Source organism: Zootoca vivipara, chromosome 6, assembly GCF_965207765.1.
Source record: "Zootoca vivipara chromosome 6, rZooViv2.hap1.1, whole genome shotgun sequence".
Lineage (NCBI taxonomy): Eukaryota > Metazoa > Chordata > Lepidosauria > Squamata > Lacertidae > Zootoca > Zootoca vivipara.
The window spans coordinates 95,043,600-95,061,325 of record NC_142589.1 but is presented as its reverse complement, the minus strand read 5'-3'; the positions used below and the strand labels follow the sequence as shown (position 1 = coordinate 95,061,325).

The following is a 17,726-nucleotide window of genomic DNA, read 5'->3' as shown; positions in this document are numbered from 1 at the left end:
TCATGTTCGTAGCTTCGAGAACACTGTCCAACCATCTCGTCCTCTGTCGTCCCCTTCTCCTAGTGCCCTCCATCTTTCCCAACATCAGGGGCTTTCCCAGGGAGTCTTCTCTTCTCATGAGGTGGCCAAAGTCTTGGAGCCTCAGCTTCAGGATCTGTCCTTCCAGTGAGAATCAATGTACTGTACTATAAAATAAAGAAGACAGTATTGTAGATGATAAAAATTAAAATTACATTTTTTTTTCTTGACCTGCACTGATGACGGTCACTGTTTGGATGGGGGGCTTTTATCCATTTCCGCAGTCGCACAATCAATCAATCCGTAGCTGAACTGTGTTCCACACACAGTGGCAAAAGCAAGTGAACCGAAAAAGCCTCAAAAAACAAAATCGCAAAATAAAGAGCAAAAAGAAAATCGCCAAACTTAATCTTTTCCAGAAGGCCATTCGACTTCCAAAATGTTCGGAAACCAAGGCGCGGCTTCTGATGGGCGCAGGCGCCCCAGAAACAATAGCCGACAGCAGCGTCGGACATTCGGCTTCCGAAAAACGTTCGAAAACTGAAACACTTACTTCCGGGGTTTCGGTGTTTGGGAACCTGGGTACCACTGTATATATACTTCCTCACTAGGTGCAGTCCAACAGGTAAAGCCCAGCCGGCACCAATGGGAATTAACCCACACGGGGTGGGGGCACAACGAGGCAGGGAGGGGCTGCTTTCCGCAGGCTGCGCTCAGCCCTGTAGACGAGAGAATCCCTTTTGGATCCTGCGCGCTGCTTTCTAACCGCACCCTTGCATTCTGGAGCTTGCCACCTGCCCACCCGCACCCGCTTCGCGGCCTCACGCCTTGCTCGTGCGACGCACGCCTTGCTTCCCCCGCGGGAGTCGGGGCAGGGAGCCGCCGGCGCGGCAGGGCCGGGCTTCACTCTCCTGTTTGCCTCCCAGCTATGTACTCCGTGGAGATCACGGTGGAGAAGGACAGACACACAGGCGAGACCAAGGTCCTGTCCAGCACTACCAGGCTGCCCAAGGACCGCTCGGTTCAGGGGGTCAAGGTGTACGAGGACGAGATGAAAGGTACGCGCCCGGCAGAGGGCAGAGTCCGCAAGACGGCGAGGAGAAGGTGCCCCGGCACCTGGGAGCTGAGTCTGCCGATTAGGGCTACTGAAATCGTGGAAGGATGCGAGAAGGGTTTTAATCGCGGTGCTAGTCCCCGTGATTCCTGCATTCCAAGGGGGTTCGGCTGGATGACCCTTGCGGAAAATTAGAATATTGTCAAAAAGTGCCATTTATTTCAGTAATGCAACTTATTATTATTTTATTTTTCTTTTAATTCTTACAAATGCTTTCTTTTGGAAATTCTACAGTAATAAAACAATTAGTTACAATAATTCAAAGTGATAGGAAGGGCTTCATACGCCAGCTCCTCCGCCGTTTACTTCCTTTGGCACGGGAATTATACAGGTGAAACTTGGAAAATTAGAATATCATCGAAAAGTGCATTTATTTTAGTAATGTGACTTACTGTTTTTAATTTTTCTTTTAATTTTTACAAATGCTTTCTTTTGGAAATTTCATAGTAATAAAACAAATAGTTACAATACAAAAATAAACATCGCTATTATATTTCATTAATTACATTCCATTTATAATTGACCCACCTAATGACAAATAATTACAATTACAACAAATAAAGGCTTGACACATCTTGCTTTGCGTGTCATGCATCTATCTCATATATTGGTTTCACCTTTTAAGTTGCATTACTGAAATGCACTTTTCGACGACATTCTAATTTTCCAAGGTTCACCTGTAGCTCGATGCCGTTGCTGTTGGGTAGGGCTGCCATGTTTCAGAAAGCAAAAATCCGGACACAAAAGTGGTCGACTTTTTTGGGGGTGAAGTGGTCAAGCTTCTTTTTGTAGTTTTGCCCAAAGCCTGAGTGTGTGTGCGTGCGTGCGTGCATGCGCGCACACACAAAAAATCTCTGAAATCTACACTTCCAACATGGGTTGCCAAATTTCCCTGGATTTCTCCCGGACGTTTCGGCGATGCCCGGGACGCTGTTTCTGACAGCCGGATCCCAAGGCCCTAGATCGGAGTCTCCCAAACTTGCCTTTGCCTACAACTCCCATTGTCCCTAGCTAGCAAGACCAGTGGTCAGGGTGGATGAGAATGGACGGTGGTCATTTTGCTTTCAGGGCAGCAGCAAGGAGACTCTGTATTAGATTTCCTTTTGGTGGTGTCTCATTTCAGCATCATGCGACGTACGTTCGGCTGCAAGCCACGGAGAGGGGCCTCCCCTCCAACCCCAAAATGCAACGCAGCATAGAAACTATTTAAAATGAAATGAAATAAATAGGTCCCCTTGGCGGCATAAACCCTCCAGGGATTCCTGCAGGTTCTCAGGAGGGAAAACATCTTTTAAATAAAGCTGTTCTTGAATATCTCATGTGCCCCGTATGTAATGCAGAAAAGGGGATCCTGAGAGCCTCTGGATGATGCAAGGCTCTGACGCCCATCGCCTGTGACCATTGGCCATGCTGGCCACTGGGAGTTGGAGCCTCTCAACATCCGGAGGGGCAGGGGTTTCCCATCCCCGCACTTGGAAGCCTTGCCAGGCAATCAGACCTCATCGGAAGCTTTTAAGCAGAGGTTGGATGGCTCCCTGTCATGGATGCTTTAGTTGAGATTCCTGCATTTCAGAGGGTTGGACTAGATGACCGCTGAGGGTCCCTCCCAACTGTATGATTCTATGGTTCTTTGAATCCAGAGAAGTCAATGGGTTTATTCCAAGGTAAGTGAGGGAAAGATTGCAGCTTCTGATGGTCCTTGCAGAGGTAATAATAATAATAATAATAATATATTTAAACCCCGCCCATCTGGCTAGGTTTCCCCAGCCACTCTGGGCGGCTTCCAACAGGATATTAGAAACACAACACCAAACATTAGAAACTTCCCTAAACAGGGCTGCCTTCAGATGTCTTCTAAAAGTCAGGTAGTTTCCTTGACATCTGATGGGAAGGCGTTCCACAGGGCAGGCGCCACCACTGAGAAGGCCCTCTGCCTGGTTCCCTGCAACCTCACTTCTCGCAGGGAGGGAACCGCCAGAAGGCCCTCGGAGCTGGACCTCAGTGTCCGGGCTGGATGATGGGGGTGGAGACGCTCCTTCAGGGATACTGGACCATTTAGGGCTTTCAAGGTCAGCACCAGCACTTTGAATTGTGCCCAGAAAAGTCCCAGGAGCCAATGCAGGTCTTTCAGGACTGGAGTAATGTGGTCTCGGTGGCTGCTCCCAGTCCCCGATCTAGCTGCCGCATTCTGGATTAGTTGCAGTTTCCGAGTCACCTTCAAAGGGAGCCCCACTTAGAGCACAGCCGCTATGCCTGAAATCTAAGAACATAAGGATAGCCTTGGATAGCCCAGTTTCTGATTTGGATCCTGGAATGTCCCCCCCTTTCCTTACAATGTCCCTATTTTCATCATATGCAGAGGAGGGGGACCCAGATGATCGAGGGTCTGGAAACCAAGCCTTAGGATTTAAAGCACATGGCTTCTTCCCCCAGGACTGTAATGTAAAGAGACACGGCAATAAAGGAAAACGGGTTGGTGGGGAGAAGGAAGGAAAAAAACTCAGGCACCATAGCTTACTTGGTTAGAGCGTGGGGCTGATAACACCAAAGTTGCAGGTTTGATCCACGTATGGAACAGCTCCAGGTTCCTGCATTGCAGGGGGTTGGCCTGGGTGATCCTTAGGGTCTCCTTCAACTCTAGGCTTCTAGGAAGATTCTATTATTTTTAGCGGAAAGGTCCACAGATCAGAAAAAAGACACATGTTTTTTCCATGCACAGGATTGCTGTTTCAATCCCAGCCTTCTCCGGGTGGCACCAAGAATGTCTCCTGCCTGAAATTAGAGAGCGAGGCGAGACAGCCTTCAAGGAGGATTGGGGAATGTAGTTTTGTTTTTTTTAAAAAAAGAACCTGTTGCAAACATGTTGAAACGAAAGCAGGTCTGGAGCAAGTACAGCAGTCAAAGTTGTACTGAGAACAAGGTGTGTGGCGGGGCGAGGGGCGGAACGATATAGATGAACTATAAAATGCAGCAGTGACAGATAAACAGAGGGAATTATGGAAGGGCAGAGGAGAGGTCGGAAACTATTTGCGTGCAGATTGGAAAACATTGTAATTTTTTAATAAATACAGCGGTACCTCAGTTCTCGAACGTCATCCGTTCCGGAAGACCGTTCCAAGTTCCGCAACGTCCAAAAACTGAGGCGCTGAAAAGGGCTGCCTTTAAATCCAGTTGAGAAAACTGAAAAACACGCCGTTCGGCTTCCGAAGCGTGTTTGGAAACGGAGCCGTTTGCTTCCAGGTTTTCAGCGTCCGGCTTCCGAAGCGTTCGTTTGAGAACCGAGGTACTGTTGTATTTGCTTTTTTTTTTTTTAAAAAAAGTGAAACGCTGGAGAGCTGCCGCCACAAGGCAGTGTAGACAACGCAATATATATGCCAGGGATTGAACCATGAGGCCTTTTGCTCGCCAATGAAATGCTCTTAACCGCTGAGCTACGGCCGTGGTTCCACGTCAGCTGTGCTGCCCCTGGGGCTCAAGGCTCCTTTTTTGTGGGAATGTTCAGGGATGCAGGAGAAGATATATTACCGGTATTTGATTATATCCTATTCCAACTTGTGTTAACAAGTTCCACAATTTAGCAGAGTTACATTCCCCTTTTTAAAAGTTACACAGCGGATGCCTCGCTCAGGCTCGCTAAAGCCTCTGTAATAACTGTCCTGGTATTTCCCCCTTTAAGCTAAAGGTGAAGGGACCCCTGACCATTAGGTCCAGTCGCGGACGACTCTGGGGTTGCGGCGCTCATCTCGCATTATTGGCCGAGGGAGCCGGCGTATAGCTTCCAGGTCATGTGGCCAGCATGACAAAGCCGCTTCTGGCAAACCAGAGCAGCACATGAAAACGCCGTTTACCTTCCCGCTGTAGCGGTTCCTATTTATCTACTTGCATTTTGACATGCTTTCGAACTGCTAGGTTGGCAGGAGCTGGGACCAAGCAACGGGAGCTCACCCCGTCACAGGGATTCGAACTGCCGACCTTCTGATCAGCAAGCCCTAGGCTCAGTGGTTTAACCACAGCGCCACCTGGGTCCCTTATTCCCCTTTATTTCCCCCTTTATTCCCCAATAAAAGATAAGACACGGCATAGTCTTCTATAAAAGCATAAAAAGGTTTGCTCGCATATCATCCTGTTCACAATAGGATCCCAGAAGGCAGACTTAGCTTAGAAAAAGTTACATACACTTGGGAAACTATCCCATAAGGAGATAGATCCTTTGTCCTCTCTTGGCTGGAAGCTGGAAGCCAAGAGAGCATCTTAGGCTAAGCAGATGTTGCCCAGTGCTTTTGTGTTACCTGCACAGGTGAAGCCACGCCAACCTCTAGTCCCAGCCCAGGAGAAACAAGTTCCTTCTATGTCCACTCTAGGGATGTTGTACTTGACTGCCCTTGTGTTTCGCACCCCCACATTTCCCCTTGTCCCTCTTCTTGCAGTGGTGCACGCGGTCCGCGTCGAAGACGGGGCGCTGGAGAACGGCTTGCAGCAGCTCAGCTCCTCCGAGGTGGACGAGCTCATCCACAAGGCGGACGAAGTGAACCTGAGTGAAGCCTTGGAGGCGGGCAAGGACCCCCGCAACAACCCCCCGAGCCAGAAGGCCACCCCGAGGAAGGAGATCACCGGCGTGCAGGCCAAGCCTGTGGAGAGCCCCAAGCTGATGCCGGCCGGCCAAGGCCCCGAGCCCAGCAAGGAGCAGCCGGTCACCATGATCTTCATGGGCTACCAGAATGTGGAAGACGAAGACGAGACCAAGAAGGTCCTGGGTCTCGAAGGCACCATCCGGGCGGAGCTCGTGGTGATCGAAGACGCCGAGAACAAGGCGGCGGCGGATTGCAGGGGGAAGGGGCACGCCCCTCCAAACGGCAGTGCGGCGGCGGCGGCGGCCGTCCCCCAGAAGGAAGAGAACCAAACCGGGGAGCCGCCCGCAGCCAACAGTACCGACCCCAAAGAGGCAGAGCAGGAGCTCGACGCCAAGAAACAGCGTTGCAAATGCTGTTCGGTGATGTAAGGCGCCCCCCCTCGACTCGACAGCCAATCAGGACTGCCTTCTCTTCCCTCCCTCCCCCCCATAATTCCCACCTTGACTCCGCCTCTTCCACAAACTCCTAGGTTTAATGTGGTTGGTTTTTTTTTTTAATTTTTAATTAACAAGACATGCAGTTCCCGCCGCTCCCAGAGGATTTTGGTTTTTTGTTTTGTTCCCTTTAAGTGACTGGGGAAATATTATAATGCAAGAGTTGGTGGCGGCTGCGGGGGCCACCCAGCAATGGCCCTGCTAAGTCCCGTTTCGTCTTTTGTTTGCTTTTTCGTAAACGGAACAGATGCAAAAGTTATTTATTAGACGGTGTCGGCCTCTGCCCCCTGCCCCGGCCAGCCCTGCTCCAAAGCAGAATCGATCGGGAAACCTTAAACCGCTGTGGCCAAAGTTTCTTGGAGTCGCCCTCAACCGAATACGAAAGAAAGGAAACCGGGTGTCTTTCGATATTTGCCCCCCCCCTTCAGAACGAACCAGCACCATTTCCGTCAATGGACTTTCCTTCCAGGGAAGGAAATTTAACATCGGTCAAAGAGACTCTACAGCCTTGCACTTTCCAAGAGGTTCTGAGGACCTCTGCAAATTCGCCGACCTTCGAAGATCACTTCCTGGGGTCTCAGAGAATGACACTGGCCAAGTTCTCGTGCCAATGAAAGATTCGGGGTCTGTAAACTCAGTTTCACACACACACACTCTGCCCTGCCGATGTTTAAAAAGATGAGGTTTGGAAAAAGGCAGGGTGATGGGAATCGGCTGTGATCCGAGGGCAAATGTCAGGAAACTTGGCTTGGCGATCTGCTTCATCTGCGAGACAATCCCGCTCTCTGCGGCTTCATGGGAAAGCCTTGTGCGAGTCCCAGGAGAAGTTTTGGGGAGATCGCGATGGTTGGACCTTGACAGCTGTGAGACTGTTGGTGTTGGTGTGGATTTGTTTTTCCTCCTAAATCCTTCGACGGTTACCTCTCCAGCTTGTAAAAAACTGTAGAACTGATCGGCTATTCCCAACCGAAACCCGTTCGGTAGGAAAATACAGGAGAGGCTGGTCGGTTAGAGCAAAACGGGGCCACCAACCGGTCACGTTTGGTGGGTCCTCAGCCAACCTTCTCACTGCAACCAGACCAGGCGGTGGCCCTGGCTGCCAATTTCCTCTCGTTCTCAGTGTTGCCCCTTGTTGAGAAACTAGGAGGAGGTCGGGTGGCTACCTGCCACGAATGCTATAGCTAAGATTCCTGCATTTCAGGGGGGGTTGGACTAGAGGACCCTTGGGGGTCGTTTCCAACTCTATGATTCTGTTAGTTGGCTCCTCTGGCGCCACCTAGTGTCAGCCTCCTGGCCTCCCACCTGGCAGAGCCAGAGAGCCCCAGCAACCATCGCTTGCAAAAAGATACTTCCTCACTTAGGTGAGGGCCAGCAAGCGAAGCCGAGAGAGCCAGCTGGGAGGGCCGGATCCGTCCCAATGATCTGCAGATGGCTCAGAGAAGAGGGCAAGGCAGCGAGGCGGCTCTAGCTAGGCTGGGGGGAGGGCAGCCAGGTGTAGGCAGAACAGGTGAGCTCACTGAGGAGCAGGGGCAGAAAGGATTTAGATAAGGGGGGTGGGGTTCTGGGGTTTCCTGGGCTGAGGAATCCCAGCGCCTCTGACCATTGTGCGTGCCAGCCACCTCTGAGGCTGATGGGAAGCGGAGCCCGCCCACATCCCTACTGCAAACTTTTGCTGGTTCAGGGGGCTTGTCGTCCCCCTACCTGCCCACCCCCCGTTGCCAAATTTGAAGTGCCAAAGCGGCCAGGGCTTAGGGCGTGTGCCGGTCGCTTGGGTTTCACGTGCCTCCAGAGCAGGGTTCCTGCTCTCCCCGGCCGCAAAAAAACCGAGACCTGGGGGGGCTTTTACACAAGCAGTTATGATTCAACTTGCCTCCCGGTCCCTTGCGGGGTGATCAGCCATCCTCTTCGCAATCATGGGGCGAGGCATGCCTAACAGGGGTGTCGCTGGGTGCTCGGAAGGTGCGTGCCAGACAAATTTGCATCAGATTCACATCGATCAATGTTATGTCTGTTTGGAGCAGTGTTTTCCCCTCGTCAGCCAAGCTCTTCCTCTGTCCATCACCTGCCTCTTCCAGCTCCTCTGCCTGTCATGAGCCCCGGCACCACCACCTGCTGGCAGGCTCCTAGCCTCCCGCCGTCACCAGTCCCAACGGCCAGCGGCGGTCGCTGTGCCCAAGTCCGCATCTGCCTCCCCAGCTATGCAGAGACATGTTAAGCGATAGCAGCTGTTCCTGAATTTGCATCTGCATTAAGCGACGCAAAGTTCATGCCAACCTGCGTCTCCTTTCTGGGGGCCCTTTGTGATGCGTGAAAGGCCACCCCCTTGGTCCAAACTGGCATAAGGATGTGCACTGAAATATCCCCAACCTGTTCATCTCATACCCCCCCCCATTTCTCCCCTGAAAATAGGGACGTCCTATTGCAGCCCCTCCAACATTTCTCCCGTGAAAATAGGGACGTCCTATTCCATCCCCTCCAACATTTCTTCCCTGAAAATAGGGACGTCCTATTCCATCCCCTCCAACATTTCTCCTGTGAAAATAGGGACATCCTATTCCATCCCCTCCAACGTTTCACCCGTGAAAATAGGGACGTCCTATTCCATCCCCTCCAACCTTTCTCTGGTGAAAATAGGGACGTCCTATTGCATCCCCTCCAACATTTCTCCAGTGAAAATAGGGACATTCTATTCCATCCCCTCCAACGTTTCACCCGTGAAAATAGGGACGTCCTATTCCATCCCCTCCAACATTTCTCCCGTAAAAATAGGGACGTCCAATGTTCTGTGTTTTATTATGTTTTTATATATGTTGGAAGCTGCCCAGAGTCAGATGGGTGGGGTATAAATTATAAAATCATCATCATTTTTTATTATGAAATGGGACGTCCCTATTTTCACCAGAGAAAGGTTGGAGGGGATTTAGGTTCATCTAGATGCAACTCCTCCCGTCCCTTATATCCCTGCTGCCAACATGACGGCTCCCAAATGGAAACAGGAAGTGAGGCTGCTTCCCTCCCTTCCGTCCCATCCCTAGGGTTGGAAAATGATGTTGGGGTTGCCTCTCAAATTTCCACAGACAAAGCCAGTTTTGGGGGGTGGGGAGGCTGGCGAGGGCAAAGGGGGTTCCCAAAAACCAGTGCCAATTGGAAAACATCGAGGAGGAAAAGTTGAGCCGAGATAACTTGAAGGTAAAGGTAAAGGGACCCCTGGCCATTAGGTCCAATCATGACCGACTCTGGGGTTGCGTACTCATCTCGCATTATTGGCCGAGGGAGCCGGCGTATAGCTTCCAGGTCATGTGGCCAGCATGCCAAAGCCGCTACTGGCAAACCAGAGCAGCACATGGAAACGCCGTTTACCTATAACTTAGCGAGGACTAATTGGGCCCTAAGATGCTTACAAGATTGCGCTAGGAAGTTATATCGACACCAAGCTTATAAGCCGGTGTGGGGTTTTTGCATTTACTATGCGATAAAGAAAAGAGTAAATTGGTGGATGGTAGGAGATGCTTGAAAGTTGGGGAGTCAAGCACTACGCTTTGGAGTGTAAAGGTAAAGGGACCCCTGACCGTTAGGTCCAGTTGCGGACGACTCTGGGGTTGCGGTGCTCATCTCGCTTTACTGGCCGAGGGAGCCAGCGTTTGTCCGCAGACAGCTTCCGGGTCATGTGGCCAGCATGACTAAGCCGCTTCTGGCAAACCAGAGCAGCGCATGGAAACGCCGTTTACCTTCCTGCCGGAGTGGTACCTGTTTATCTACTTGCACTTTGACGTGCTTTCGAACTGCTAGGTTGGCAGGAGCTGGGACTGAGCAACGGGAGCTCACCCCATTGCGGGGATTTGAACCGTCGACCTTCTGATTGGCAAGCCCTAAGCTCAGTGGTTTAACCCACAGCGCCACCCGCGTCCCTTCAAGAGTGTAGGGAGAGGGAATTGAGCAGATTCCTGGAATCCCTTGGGATCCCTTGGGTCAATGGAGTTTGGATCCCTGTCAGCAGGCAGAGGCGAGCAGGCCTACACATCCTGGCAAACGTTTCCCCATTTCGTTACGGGGAGCTGAAGAATGGGGGGCAGAAGGGGAGAGTTTGACCCCTTCCAAAACAACATTGGGGAGGTAGATGCCAAGACCTTCCCAAATCTGATCCAATGGGCTTTATTTTTTTCTGTTTTTCGGCCTGGGACCCCAAACTCCGTTGTCCTGACCAGGATGTTGAGCTCCACGAAGAACCTTTGCCCTCCCCAAGCCTGGCTCTCGGGGCTGGAGCAGGTGGAGGAGACCAGCTAGGGACTGCTCTGCCACCTTCTGAAGCGGGTGCTGGTCATTTAATGCCACCTCCGTGTCCTTGCTAGATGTGGGGCATCGTCCCCGCTGGTCTACTGACAGCGGTCCCCCCTTAGCCACCCTTTTCAGGGGGGGAGACCAGGGCGGCCTCTCCTCCTGTCCTTGGTGCCACCCCCGAAACAGCCAAATGGCCGCCATTCGAAGAAATAGACGTGGCGAGAACCTGGACTTATTTGAAGACCATGGGACGGATCTGAGTGAGGGCACTACCAGGTTCTCCCGATTCAGCACGACTGGCGCGTCCACCCCTTTTGCTTGCTCCTCTGTCTCACAAGACGTGGTGGTCCCCACCCCACCCCAAGCCCTCCTTTGTGCCACCTGGTCCTCTGTCGCAGATCTGCCCCGCTATCGGCCCTCCTTGGCTCGCACTTCCTTCGTTCCTCCCGAGCTTTAGCGACCACCCGCCACCAGCTGTTTCGACGTCCTGCCTCTCCCTGCCACCAACCTCGCCGCTGTTTCCCCGCCGGTTGGTTTGTAATATTGCCTGAGCAGAGCAAAATAATAATAATAAAAATAAAAAGGTGTGAATCATCTGGGGGGACGAAACTGGACCTGCGTCTCTCTCTCTCTCTCTCTCTCTGGTCGGTCCCTCTGCCTGTTTGAACAATTGGCAGTTCCCACACCTGTGTGATTGATGCGCTGACGCAATACCCCTTTAAACAGCCGTGGCTTCCCCATGCTCACCCACCCGCCCAGGATCCTGGGAACTGTAGTTTGTTGGGAGGCTCCCTATTCCCCTTGCGGAACTACAGTTCCCAGAGTTCTCTGCTGTGAAGGCTCATGGCTTCCCCCAAAGATCCCTGGGAACTGTAGTTTGTTGGGAGGCTCCCTATTCCCCTTGCAGAACTACAGTTCCCAGAGTTCTCTGCTGTGAAGGGTCATGGCTTCCCCCAAAGAACCCTGGGAACTGTACTTAAGAGGCTCTTATCCCCCTCAGAGAACTACAGTTCCCAGGGCGGCTTAACAGTCAATCCCTCTTTCCCAGGGAACTCTGGGAATAGTATGTCTGGGAGGGGACTTGGAGGGGGGGCCACACACAGCTCTTAGACCACCTCCTGGAGGGCCACATATTGGCAGTGGGTGGGGCCACAGGAAAAGTAGGCGGGGCAACAAACATCAGTCAATCTTGCCTTGGGAGAGTTGGGCTAATTTGCTCCACACGCCCCAAGGAAGGATCTGAGGGGGCATTGCACACAGTCGAGGAAGATGCAAGTTGGAGCTGGTGAGGGGTGTGGCCTGAGGAAGGGGTGTGGCCTAGGGACAGTTCCGAGGGCCAGATCGAGAGGGCTGGGGGGACACATCTGAGACCAAGGTTACTCCTTTCTACAGGGAACCTGGCCAGGTGGCTAGCCAACACTCCTCGTCCCTTGCCAGAGGTCGGAGGGACGGATCTGCGCCCCTGAGTTTACAGTTTTGCAATTCGCTAGCAAGCAGCAGTAGAAAGGCATCTATTCCAAAATGCAGGGGTTCTCATGGCCATGTCCCCAAGGAGAGTCCACAGCCACGGCCTCTAGGAGTGCACAGCCACACACCTAAGGAAGGTTCGTAGCCATGCCCCCTAGGAGAGCTCAAATGCCCACCGTTGGATAGGGTCAACACCAAGCACAATTTATCAGCTCTCCAGTCCAATCCCGGAGAGTAAGCTGCACCCAGCTCCAAGGGTGAAGGTTCAACAGGCAGGACACACGGAGCTTCAATTCAACGCATTGCAACTTTTTCGCTTGCAAGCAGAAACGCAGGAGAGGAGCGTTGGCGGTTCAGCCGCTAGCCTGAAGCAGGGACCCCGTCAAAGGAAAGGGCAGGAGTACCCAGCCTCTGCTTGATTATCTCCGGCTGTTCTCTAAGCTTCCTGAATGTGGATCGACACAAAGCAAAACACAAAAGTCTCACGATCGCTCACTTGTCAGAGCCGGGGGGTGGGGGGCGGTCATCAAATTATACCAGGCATGTCCAACCGGTCAACAACTTTGGGCCTTTCTCCTCCCAAAAAAGCTCAACAACTGAGTAGATCGCTGCCCAGTTTATTATACCACCTGGGGGGATTAAAAGCTGGACCGATAGCTCAGTCGGTAGAGCATGAGGCTCTGGGTGCCAGCCTCTCCCCACCCCCCACCCCCCACCCATGGGTGCTCCAAAGTCACCCTGGTCAGCAACATTCCGGTCTCTGCATTTCGCCCTGTCAGCACCCCCCCTGAGCCCCTCCCTCCCCTCCTTTTGTTTCAGCTTCCCAACAATGTCCTGGATTGCATTCCCGCCCCCCCGCCCCCGGCAGTCAGTTTATGCTTAGCTCCCTGGGATTTGGTACTTTGTTCCCAACAAATCCCAGAAAATGCCAGAGCGGCCTGACTGACCTCCCCAAAAATAAAGCCAAGCCCCGTCGGAAGTGCAGGATCCCTTCGGAAAGCGTCGAGGGATAAACCAGGCCATCAAGTCCCGGAGGTGAGTCTTGGAAGAATGTGCTCCAGGCTGCAGCTCGGGGGGGGGGGGATTAAATTCGCCCCACCTGTGAAGGGAGTCTTCCTGCTGCGCCCCTGCGCCACCCAGCAGCCGGGTCTCTCCTGCTTCCCACTGCGGATCGCCCAGCTCTGCTATGTTCCCGGTGCAGAGAGGTGAGGGAAAGGTCTGACCCTTTCCTTCTGAGAATGGCCGCATTCAGGTGAGCTGATAAACCCACGGTTGGGGAAGCTGTTGTAACAACAACAAACAACAACAACAACAATCTATTTATACCCTCCCAACAGAATATTAAAAACACAATAAAACATCAAACATATAATAATAATAATAATAATAATAATAATAATAATAATAATAATATATTATTATTTATACCCCGCCCATCTGGCTGGGTTTCCCCAGCCACTCTGGGCGGCTTCCAACAGAAAAATAAAATACAATAATGGATTAAAAGCCTCCCTGAACAGGTCTGCCTTCAGGTGTCTTCTAAAAGTCTGGTAGTTGCTTTCCTCTTTGACATCTGTTGGGAGGGCATTCCACAGGGCAGGTGCCACCACCGAGAAGGCCCTCTGCCTGGTTCCCTGCAACTTGGCTTCTCGCAACGAGGGAACCGCCAGAAGGCCCTCGGTGCTGGACCTCAGTGTCCAGGCAGAACGATGGGGGTGGAGACGCTCCTTCAGGTATACTGGACCGAGGCCATTTAGGGCTTTAAAGGTCAGCACCAACACTTTGAATTGTGCTCGGAAGCGTACTGGGAGCCAACAAAAACAACAACAATCTATTTATACCCCACCCATCTGGCTGTGTTTCCCCAACCACTCTGGGTAGCTCCCAACAGAATATTAAAAACACAATAAAACATCAAACATTAAAAGCTTCCCTAAACAGGGCTACCTTCAGATGTCTTCTAAAAGTCAGATAGTTGTTTGTTTCCTTGACATCTGATGGGAGGGCGTTCCACAGGGCAGGTGCCACCACCGAGAAGGCCCTAATAAAAATAATGATATATTCTTTATATGCTGCCCATATGACACTGGGTGGCTTCCAACATATATAAAACCATAATAAAGCATTACACCTTAAAAGGTGTCCCTAAACAGGGCTGCCTTCAGATGTCTTCTAAAAGTCAGATAGTTGTTTATTTCCTTGACATCTGGTGGGAGGGTGGGCGCCACCACCGAGAAGGCCCTCTGCCTGGTTCCCTGTAACCTCACTTCTCGCAGGGAGGGAACCGCCAGAAGGCCCCCAGAGCTGGACCTTGGTGTCCGGGCTGGACGATGGGGGTGGAGAGGCTACTTCAGGTCTACTGGGCAGAGGCCGTTTAGGGCTTTCAAGGTCAGCACAAACCCTTTGAATTGTGCTTGGAAACGTCCTGGGAGCCAAGGTAGGTATTTCAGGTCCGGTGTTACGTGTTCTCAACAGCCGCTCCCAGTCCCCAGTCTGGCTGCCACATTCTGGATTAGTTGCAGTTTCTGGGTCACCTTCCAAGGTAGCCCCACGTAGAGGGCATTGCAGTAGTCCAAGCAGGAGATAACCAGAGCATGCACCACTCTGGCTCTCCCCCGCTGCCCCAAAGGATCCTGGGAAGGGTGGTTTTGTTACGGAGAGCTGTTCCCATAGTTCCCTGGGGAAAGGGATTGAGAAGCCAATAGGCAAAGTGTGGCTCTGTGGGGGGGGGGGACATCCTTGGCCCTACCTGGGGGCAGAACCTGGGACATTCTGCATGCAAAGCGGGGGGTGGGGTGGGGCTCTACAACCGAGCATCGTGGAATCGTAGACTTGGAAGGAGGGACCCCTGAGGGTCCTCTAGTCAAACCCCCTGCGAGGCAGGAATATGCAGCTGTCCCGTACAGAGATCAAACTGGCGGCCTTGGGATTATCTAACCCCTGGAGCTGTCCTTTTTTTAAAAAACGAGCAAAGCCCAGAATGGAAGCCTTTTTTCGGAGCACTTAAAGAAATATTGTAATATGACGAACTCGCGATCAGGATTTGAACCACGAGCAACAGGAGAAATTAAGAGATTATAGTAATGTTGTGATGGTATTTCCCCCACCCCCTCAAATTTTTCTATTCATTTTATACTAATACAAATAAACACACAAAACACAAAAAGAAACAAACATACAACACACATAAAATTCTTTCCATATCATACTTTTTCTTAACCTAGTTGGGGGACTTCCCCAAGTCCCACCCCACATCTGAATTTCAATATTTATCAACTTTAGCAGTATCCCATTTTAACAATTAAACATAACCAAAATATTATCTATATTAAAAATTAATCAAAATTAAACACTAAAACATGCACTAAACACTAAACATAAATCCTAATTCTACCTCGAAAGCCTTTTTCAACTTCCCTAGCCTAAGGATTTAAAATTTTTAAATATTACAATATTTTTTCAAATATATTTTAAATTTCTAATGTTGTGATGGTATTAAGAAAGGCAGGGTGTATCGGAGGGAGAGAAAGGAATACGCCATGGGAAGCTGGGCCAGAAGTCAACAAAATAAAAGAAAAATTTACAACAAAAACAAAACTAAACTTTTTTTATATATAATTAATTTACAGCAATGGGGGAATAAGTCACTGGAGGAAAAACAGAGATTCATCCCCACTGCCCCACCCTTCACAGAATGTCACCCGAATAAAAACAAACCAAGATGTAATGTTTCGTGTGTCTGAGATAAAGGTAACAAACATTTGTACGCGTTAAAATTTTGGAAAAAATTAAAATAATAATAATATTAAGACAGATGTAATCAAATGGAAGGGGGGAGCTGTCTACAATCCCCCCCAAGTGCAGAGAAATGTCGCAATATGACAAAGTCCTTGTTCCTTTTGCTCCTTTAAGGACGCTCCACACCCTCAAATTTTAGCAGTGCCGAAAGCAGACACTCCTGGTTGCTTCTAACCCACATTCCAAGCCTGTCGCTGATCTCTTCCTGCTTGCAGACCGCCTCTTACCCCAGAGGGTTGGCTGTGCGTCGATGGACAAGGTAGCTTATACCTGTTCAGGTGTACACCCGGCCGCTTTCGGCTTCCTCTTCCTCCTTGGTTTGGCTCGGAATCCCGACGGAATCCGAAGGTGCAGGTAAGGAGGGAGGAATTGTTCATCCAAAAAATTATAACTCCAGCCCCCCAAACTGTGTACACGTAGCTTTCTCATTTTAGATTCGCGACAGCCCTGCGAGGTGGGCTTAAAAAAATATGGCCTTTGGCTAATTCAACGATCTGTGGCCTTTTAAACTGCAGGAGGGGGTATTCTTTTTGTTTATTACGTGTGTGTGTGTGTGTGTGTGTGTGTGTGTGTGTGTTGTAAAGCATCTTGTGATCCTTGAATGAAGGACGGTATAGAAATTTAATGAATTAATTAGCAGCAGCAGCAGCAACAACAACAACATAACAAAAGCAGTTTTAACAACATAACAAAAGCGGTTTTAAGTTAACAACAACAACAACAACAACAAAAGCCAGTTTAGATCCTGAATCCAGTTTCAATGGATAGGTGAATCTGCCAGTTGTAGCTTCTCCCAGTTTTTCGTTCCCCCATTTCTCCCCATTTCCACATCAGTTTATTTTTATTTTAATGAAAATTCACAAAAATTCAACAGCCTTTCAGTGCAAATTTCTCCTAACCCACATGCTTGCAGTGCAGTTTGGCCAGATGCACACATATTTGCAAAGCCATTTTGCCTGATTCGATGCACCCTGTATATAATTTTCATGAAGACGTGCATTCATATGACTGGATCATGTGCGGTTTTGGACACATTCTTTGGCCACAGCACCCCATTGCAAAATTCGGAGCCGTGCAGATTCTGAAAGATGTCTTGTGTTTCCTTTTGCACATTGTTTCAGAAAGCGCAAATGGGTTTGATTCGCCTTTGGATGAGAACTGAGCCAAATTTCTCCACCATCTGTCAATACATCCTGCAATTGCCAGCAAAATTTGATTTGATTTTTTAAATTTATCCCCTTCCATAGCTATGCCACCTTTTTTCTGCCGTGGTATGGAGAGCAGGATATGTGTGTTTCTTTGGCATCACTCGTCTAGGCACGGAAAGGTGCATGGGGCATTTTAGTTCAGAGAAAAGGTGAGTAAAATGTAAACTGAATCACAGAATGGTACAGCTGGAAGGGACCCTGAGGGTCATCTAGTCCAACCCCGCTGCAATGCAATAATCTCAGCTGAAGAATCCGTGACAGAGAGTTTACCACCCCATGGTCGAACAGCTCTTGCTGTTAGAAAGTTTTTCTGAATGTTTAGTCGGAATCTTATTTCTTGTCAATTGAAGCCATGGGTTCGAGTCCTTCCCTCCAGAGCAGGAGATAAACAATCTTGCTCCCTCTTCCACATGAAAGCCCTTGAAATATTTGAAGGTGGCTCTCCTCTCTCCTCTCAGTCTCCTCTTCCCCAGGCTCCTTCAACCGTTCCTCATAAGGCTCGGTTTCCAGACCCCTTGGTCATCTCGGTTGCCCTCCTCTGCCCACCTTCCAGCATGTCAACATCCTCTTTAAATTGTGGTGCCCAGAACTGGACACAGGATTCCAGGCGTTGTCTGACCAAGGCAGAATAGAGTGGGACTATGGCTTCCCTTGATCTTGACTCTAGACTCAAAAGTGTTGGCTGGTAAAGTAAAAAATGTGTTCAGAGGCAATTTGCGAGATTTCAACTGCTCAAGGGCCTCCACAGGCGTTTAATCCGGCACCGCAGAGGGACGGC

The 17,726-nt window shown here is 50.4% G+C and overlaps 1 protein-coding gene across 4 annotated transcripts in view; it reads left to right on the top strand.

The window, feature by feature from the left end:
• PALM (paralemmin) overlaps positions 1-11,089 on the top strand; it is a 63,681-nt gene extending 52,592 nt beyond the window's left edge. For 2 of the 4 annotated variants that reach the window (XM_035119796.3, XM_060275293.2), the window contains 2 exons: positions 945-1,076; positions 5,560-11,089. In XM_035119796.3, coding sequence (XP_034975687.3) covers positions 945-1,076; positions 5,560-6,131 — 704 coding nt within the window. In that variant the 3' untranslated portion in view covers positions 6,132-11,089. The remainder of the gene's footprint in view (positions 1-944; positions 1,077-5,559) is intronic. The other 2 variants (XM_088673096.1, XM_035119797.3) reach the window with 1 other exon arrangement.
• The last annotated feature ends 6,637 nt before the right edge of the window (positions 11,090-17,726 follow it).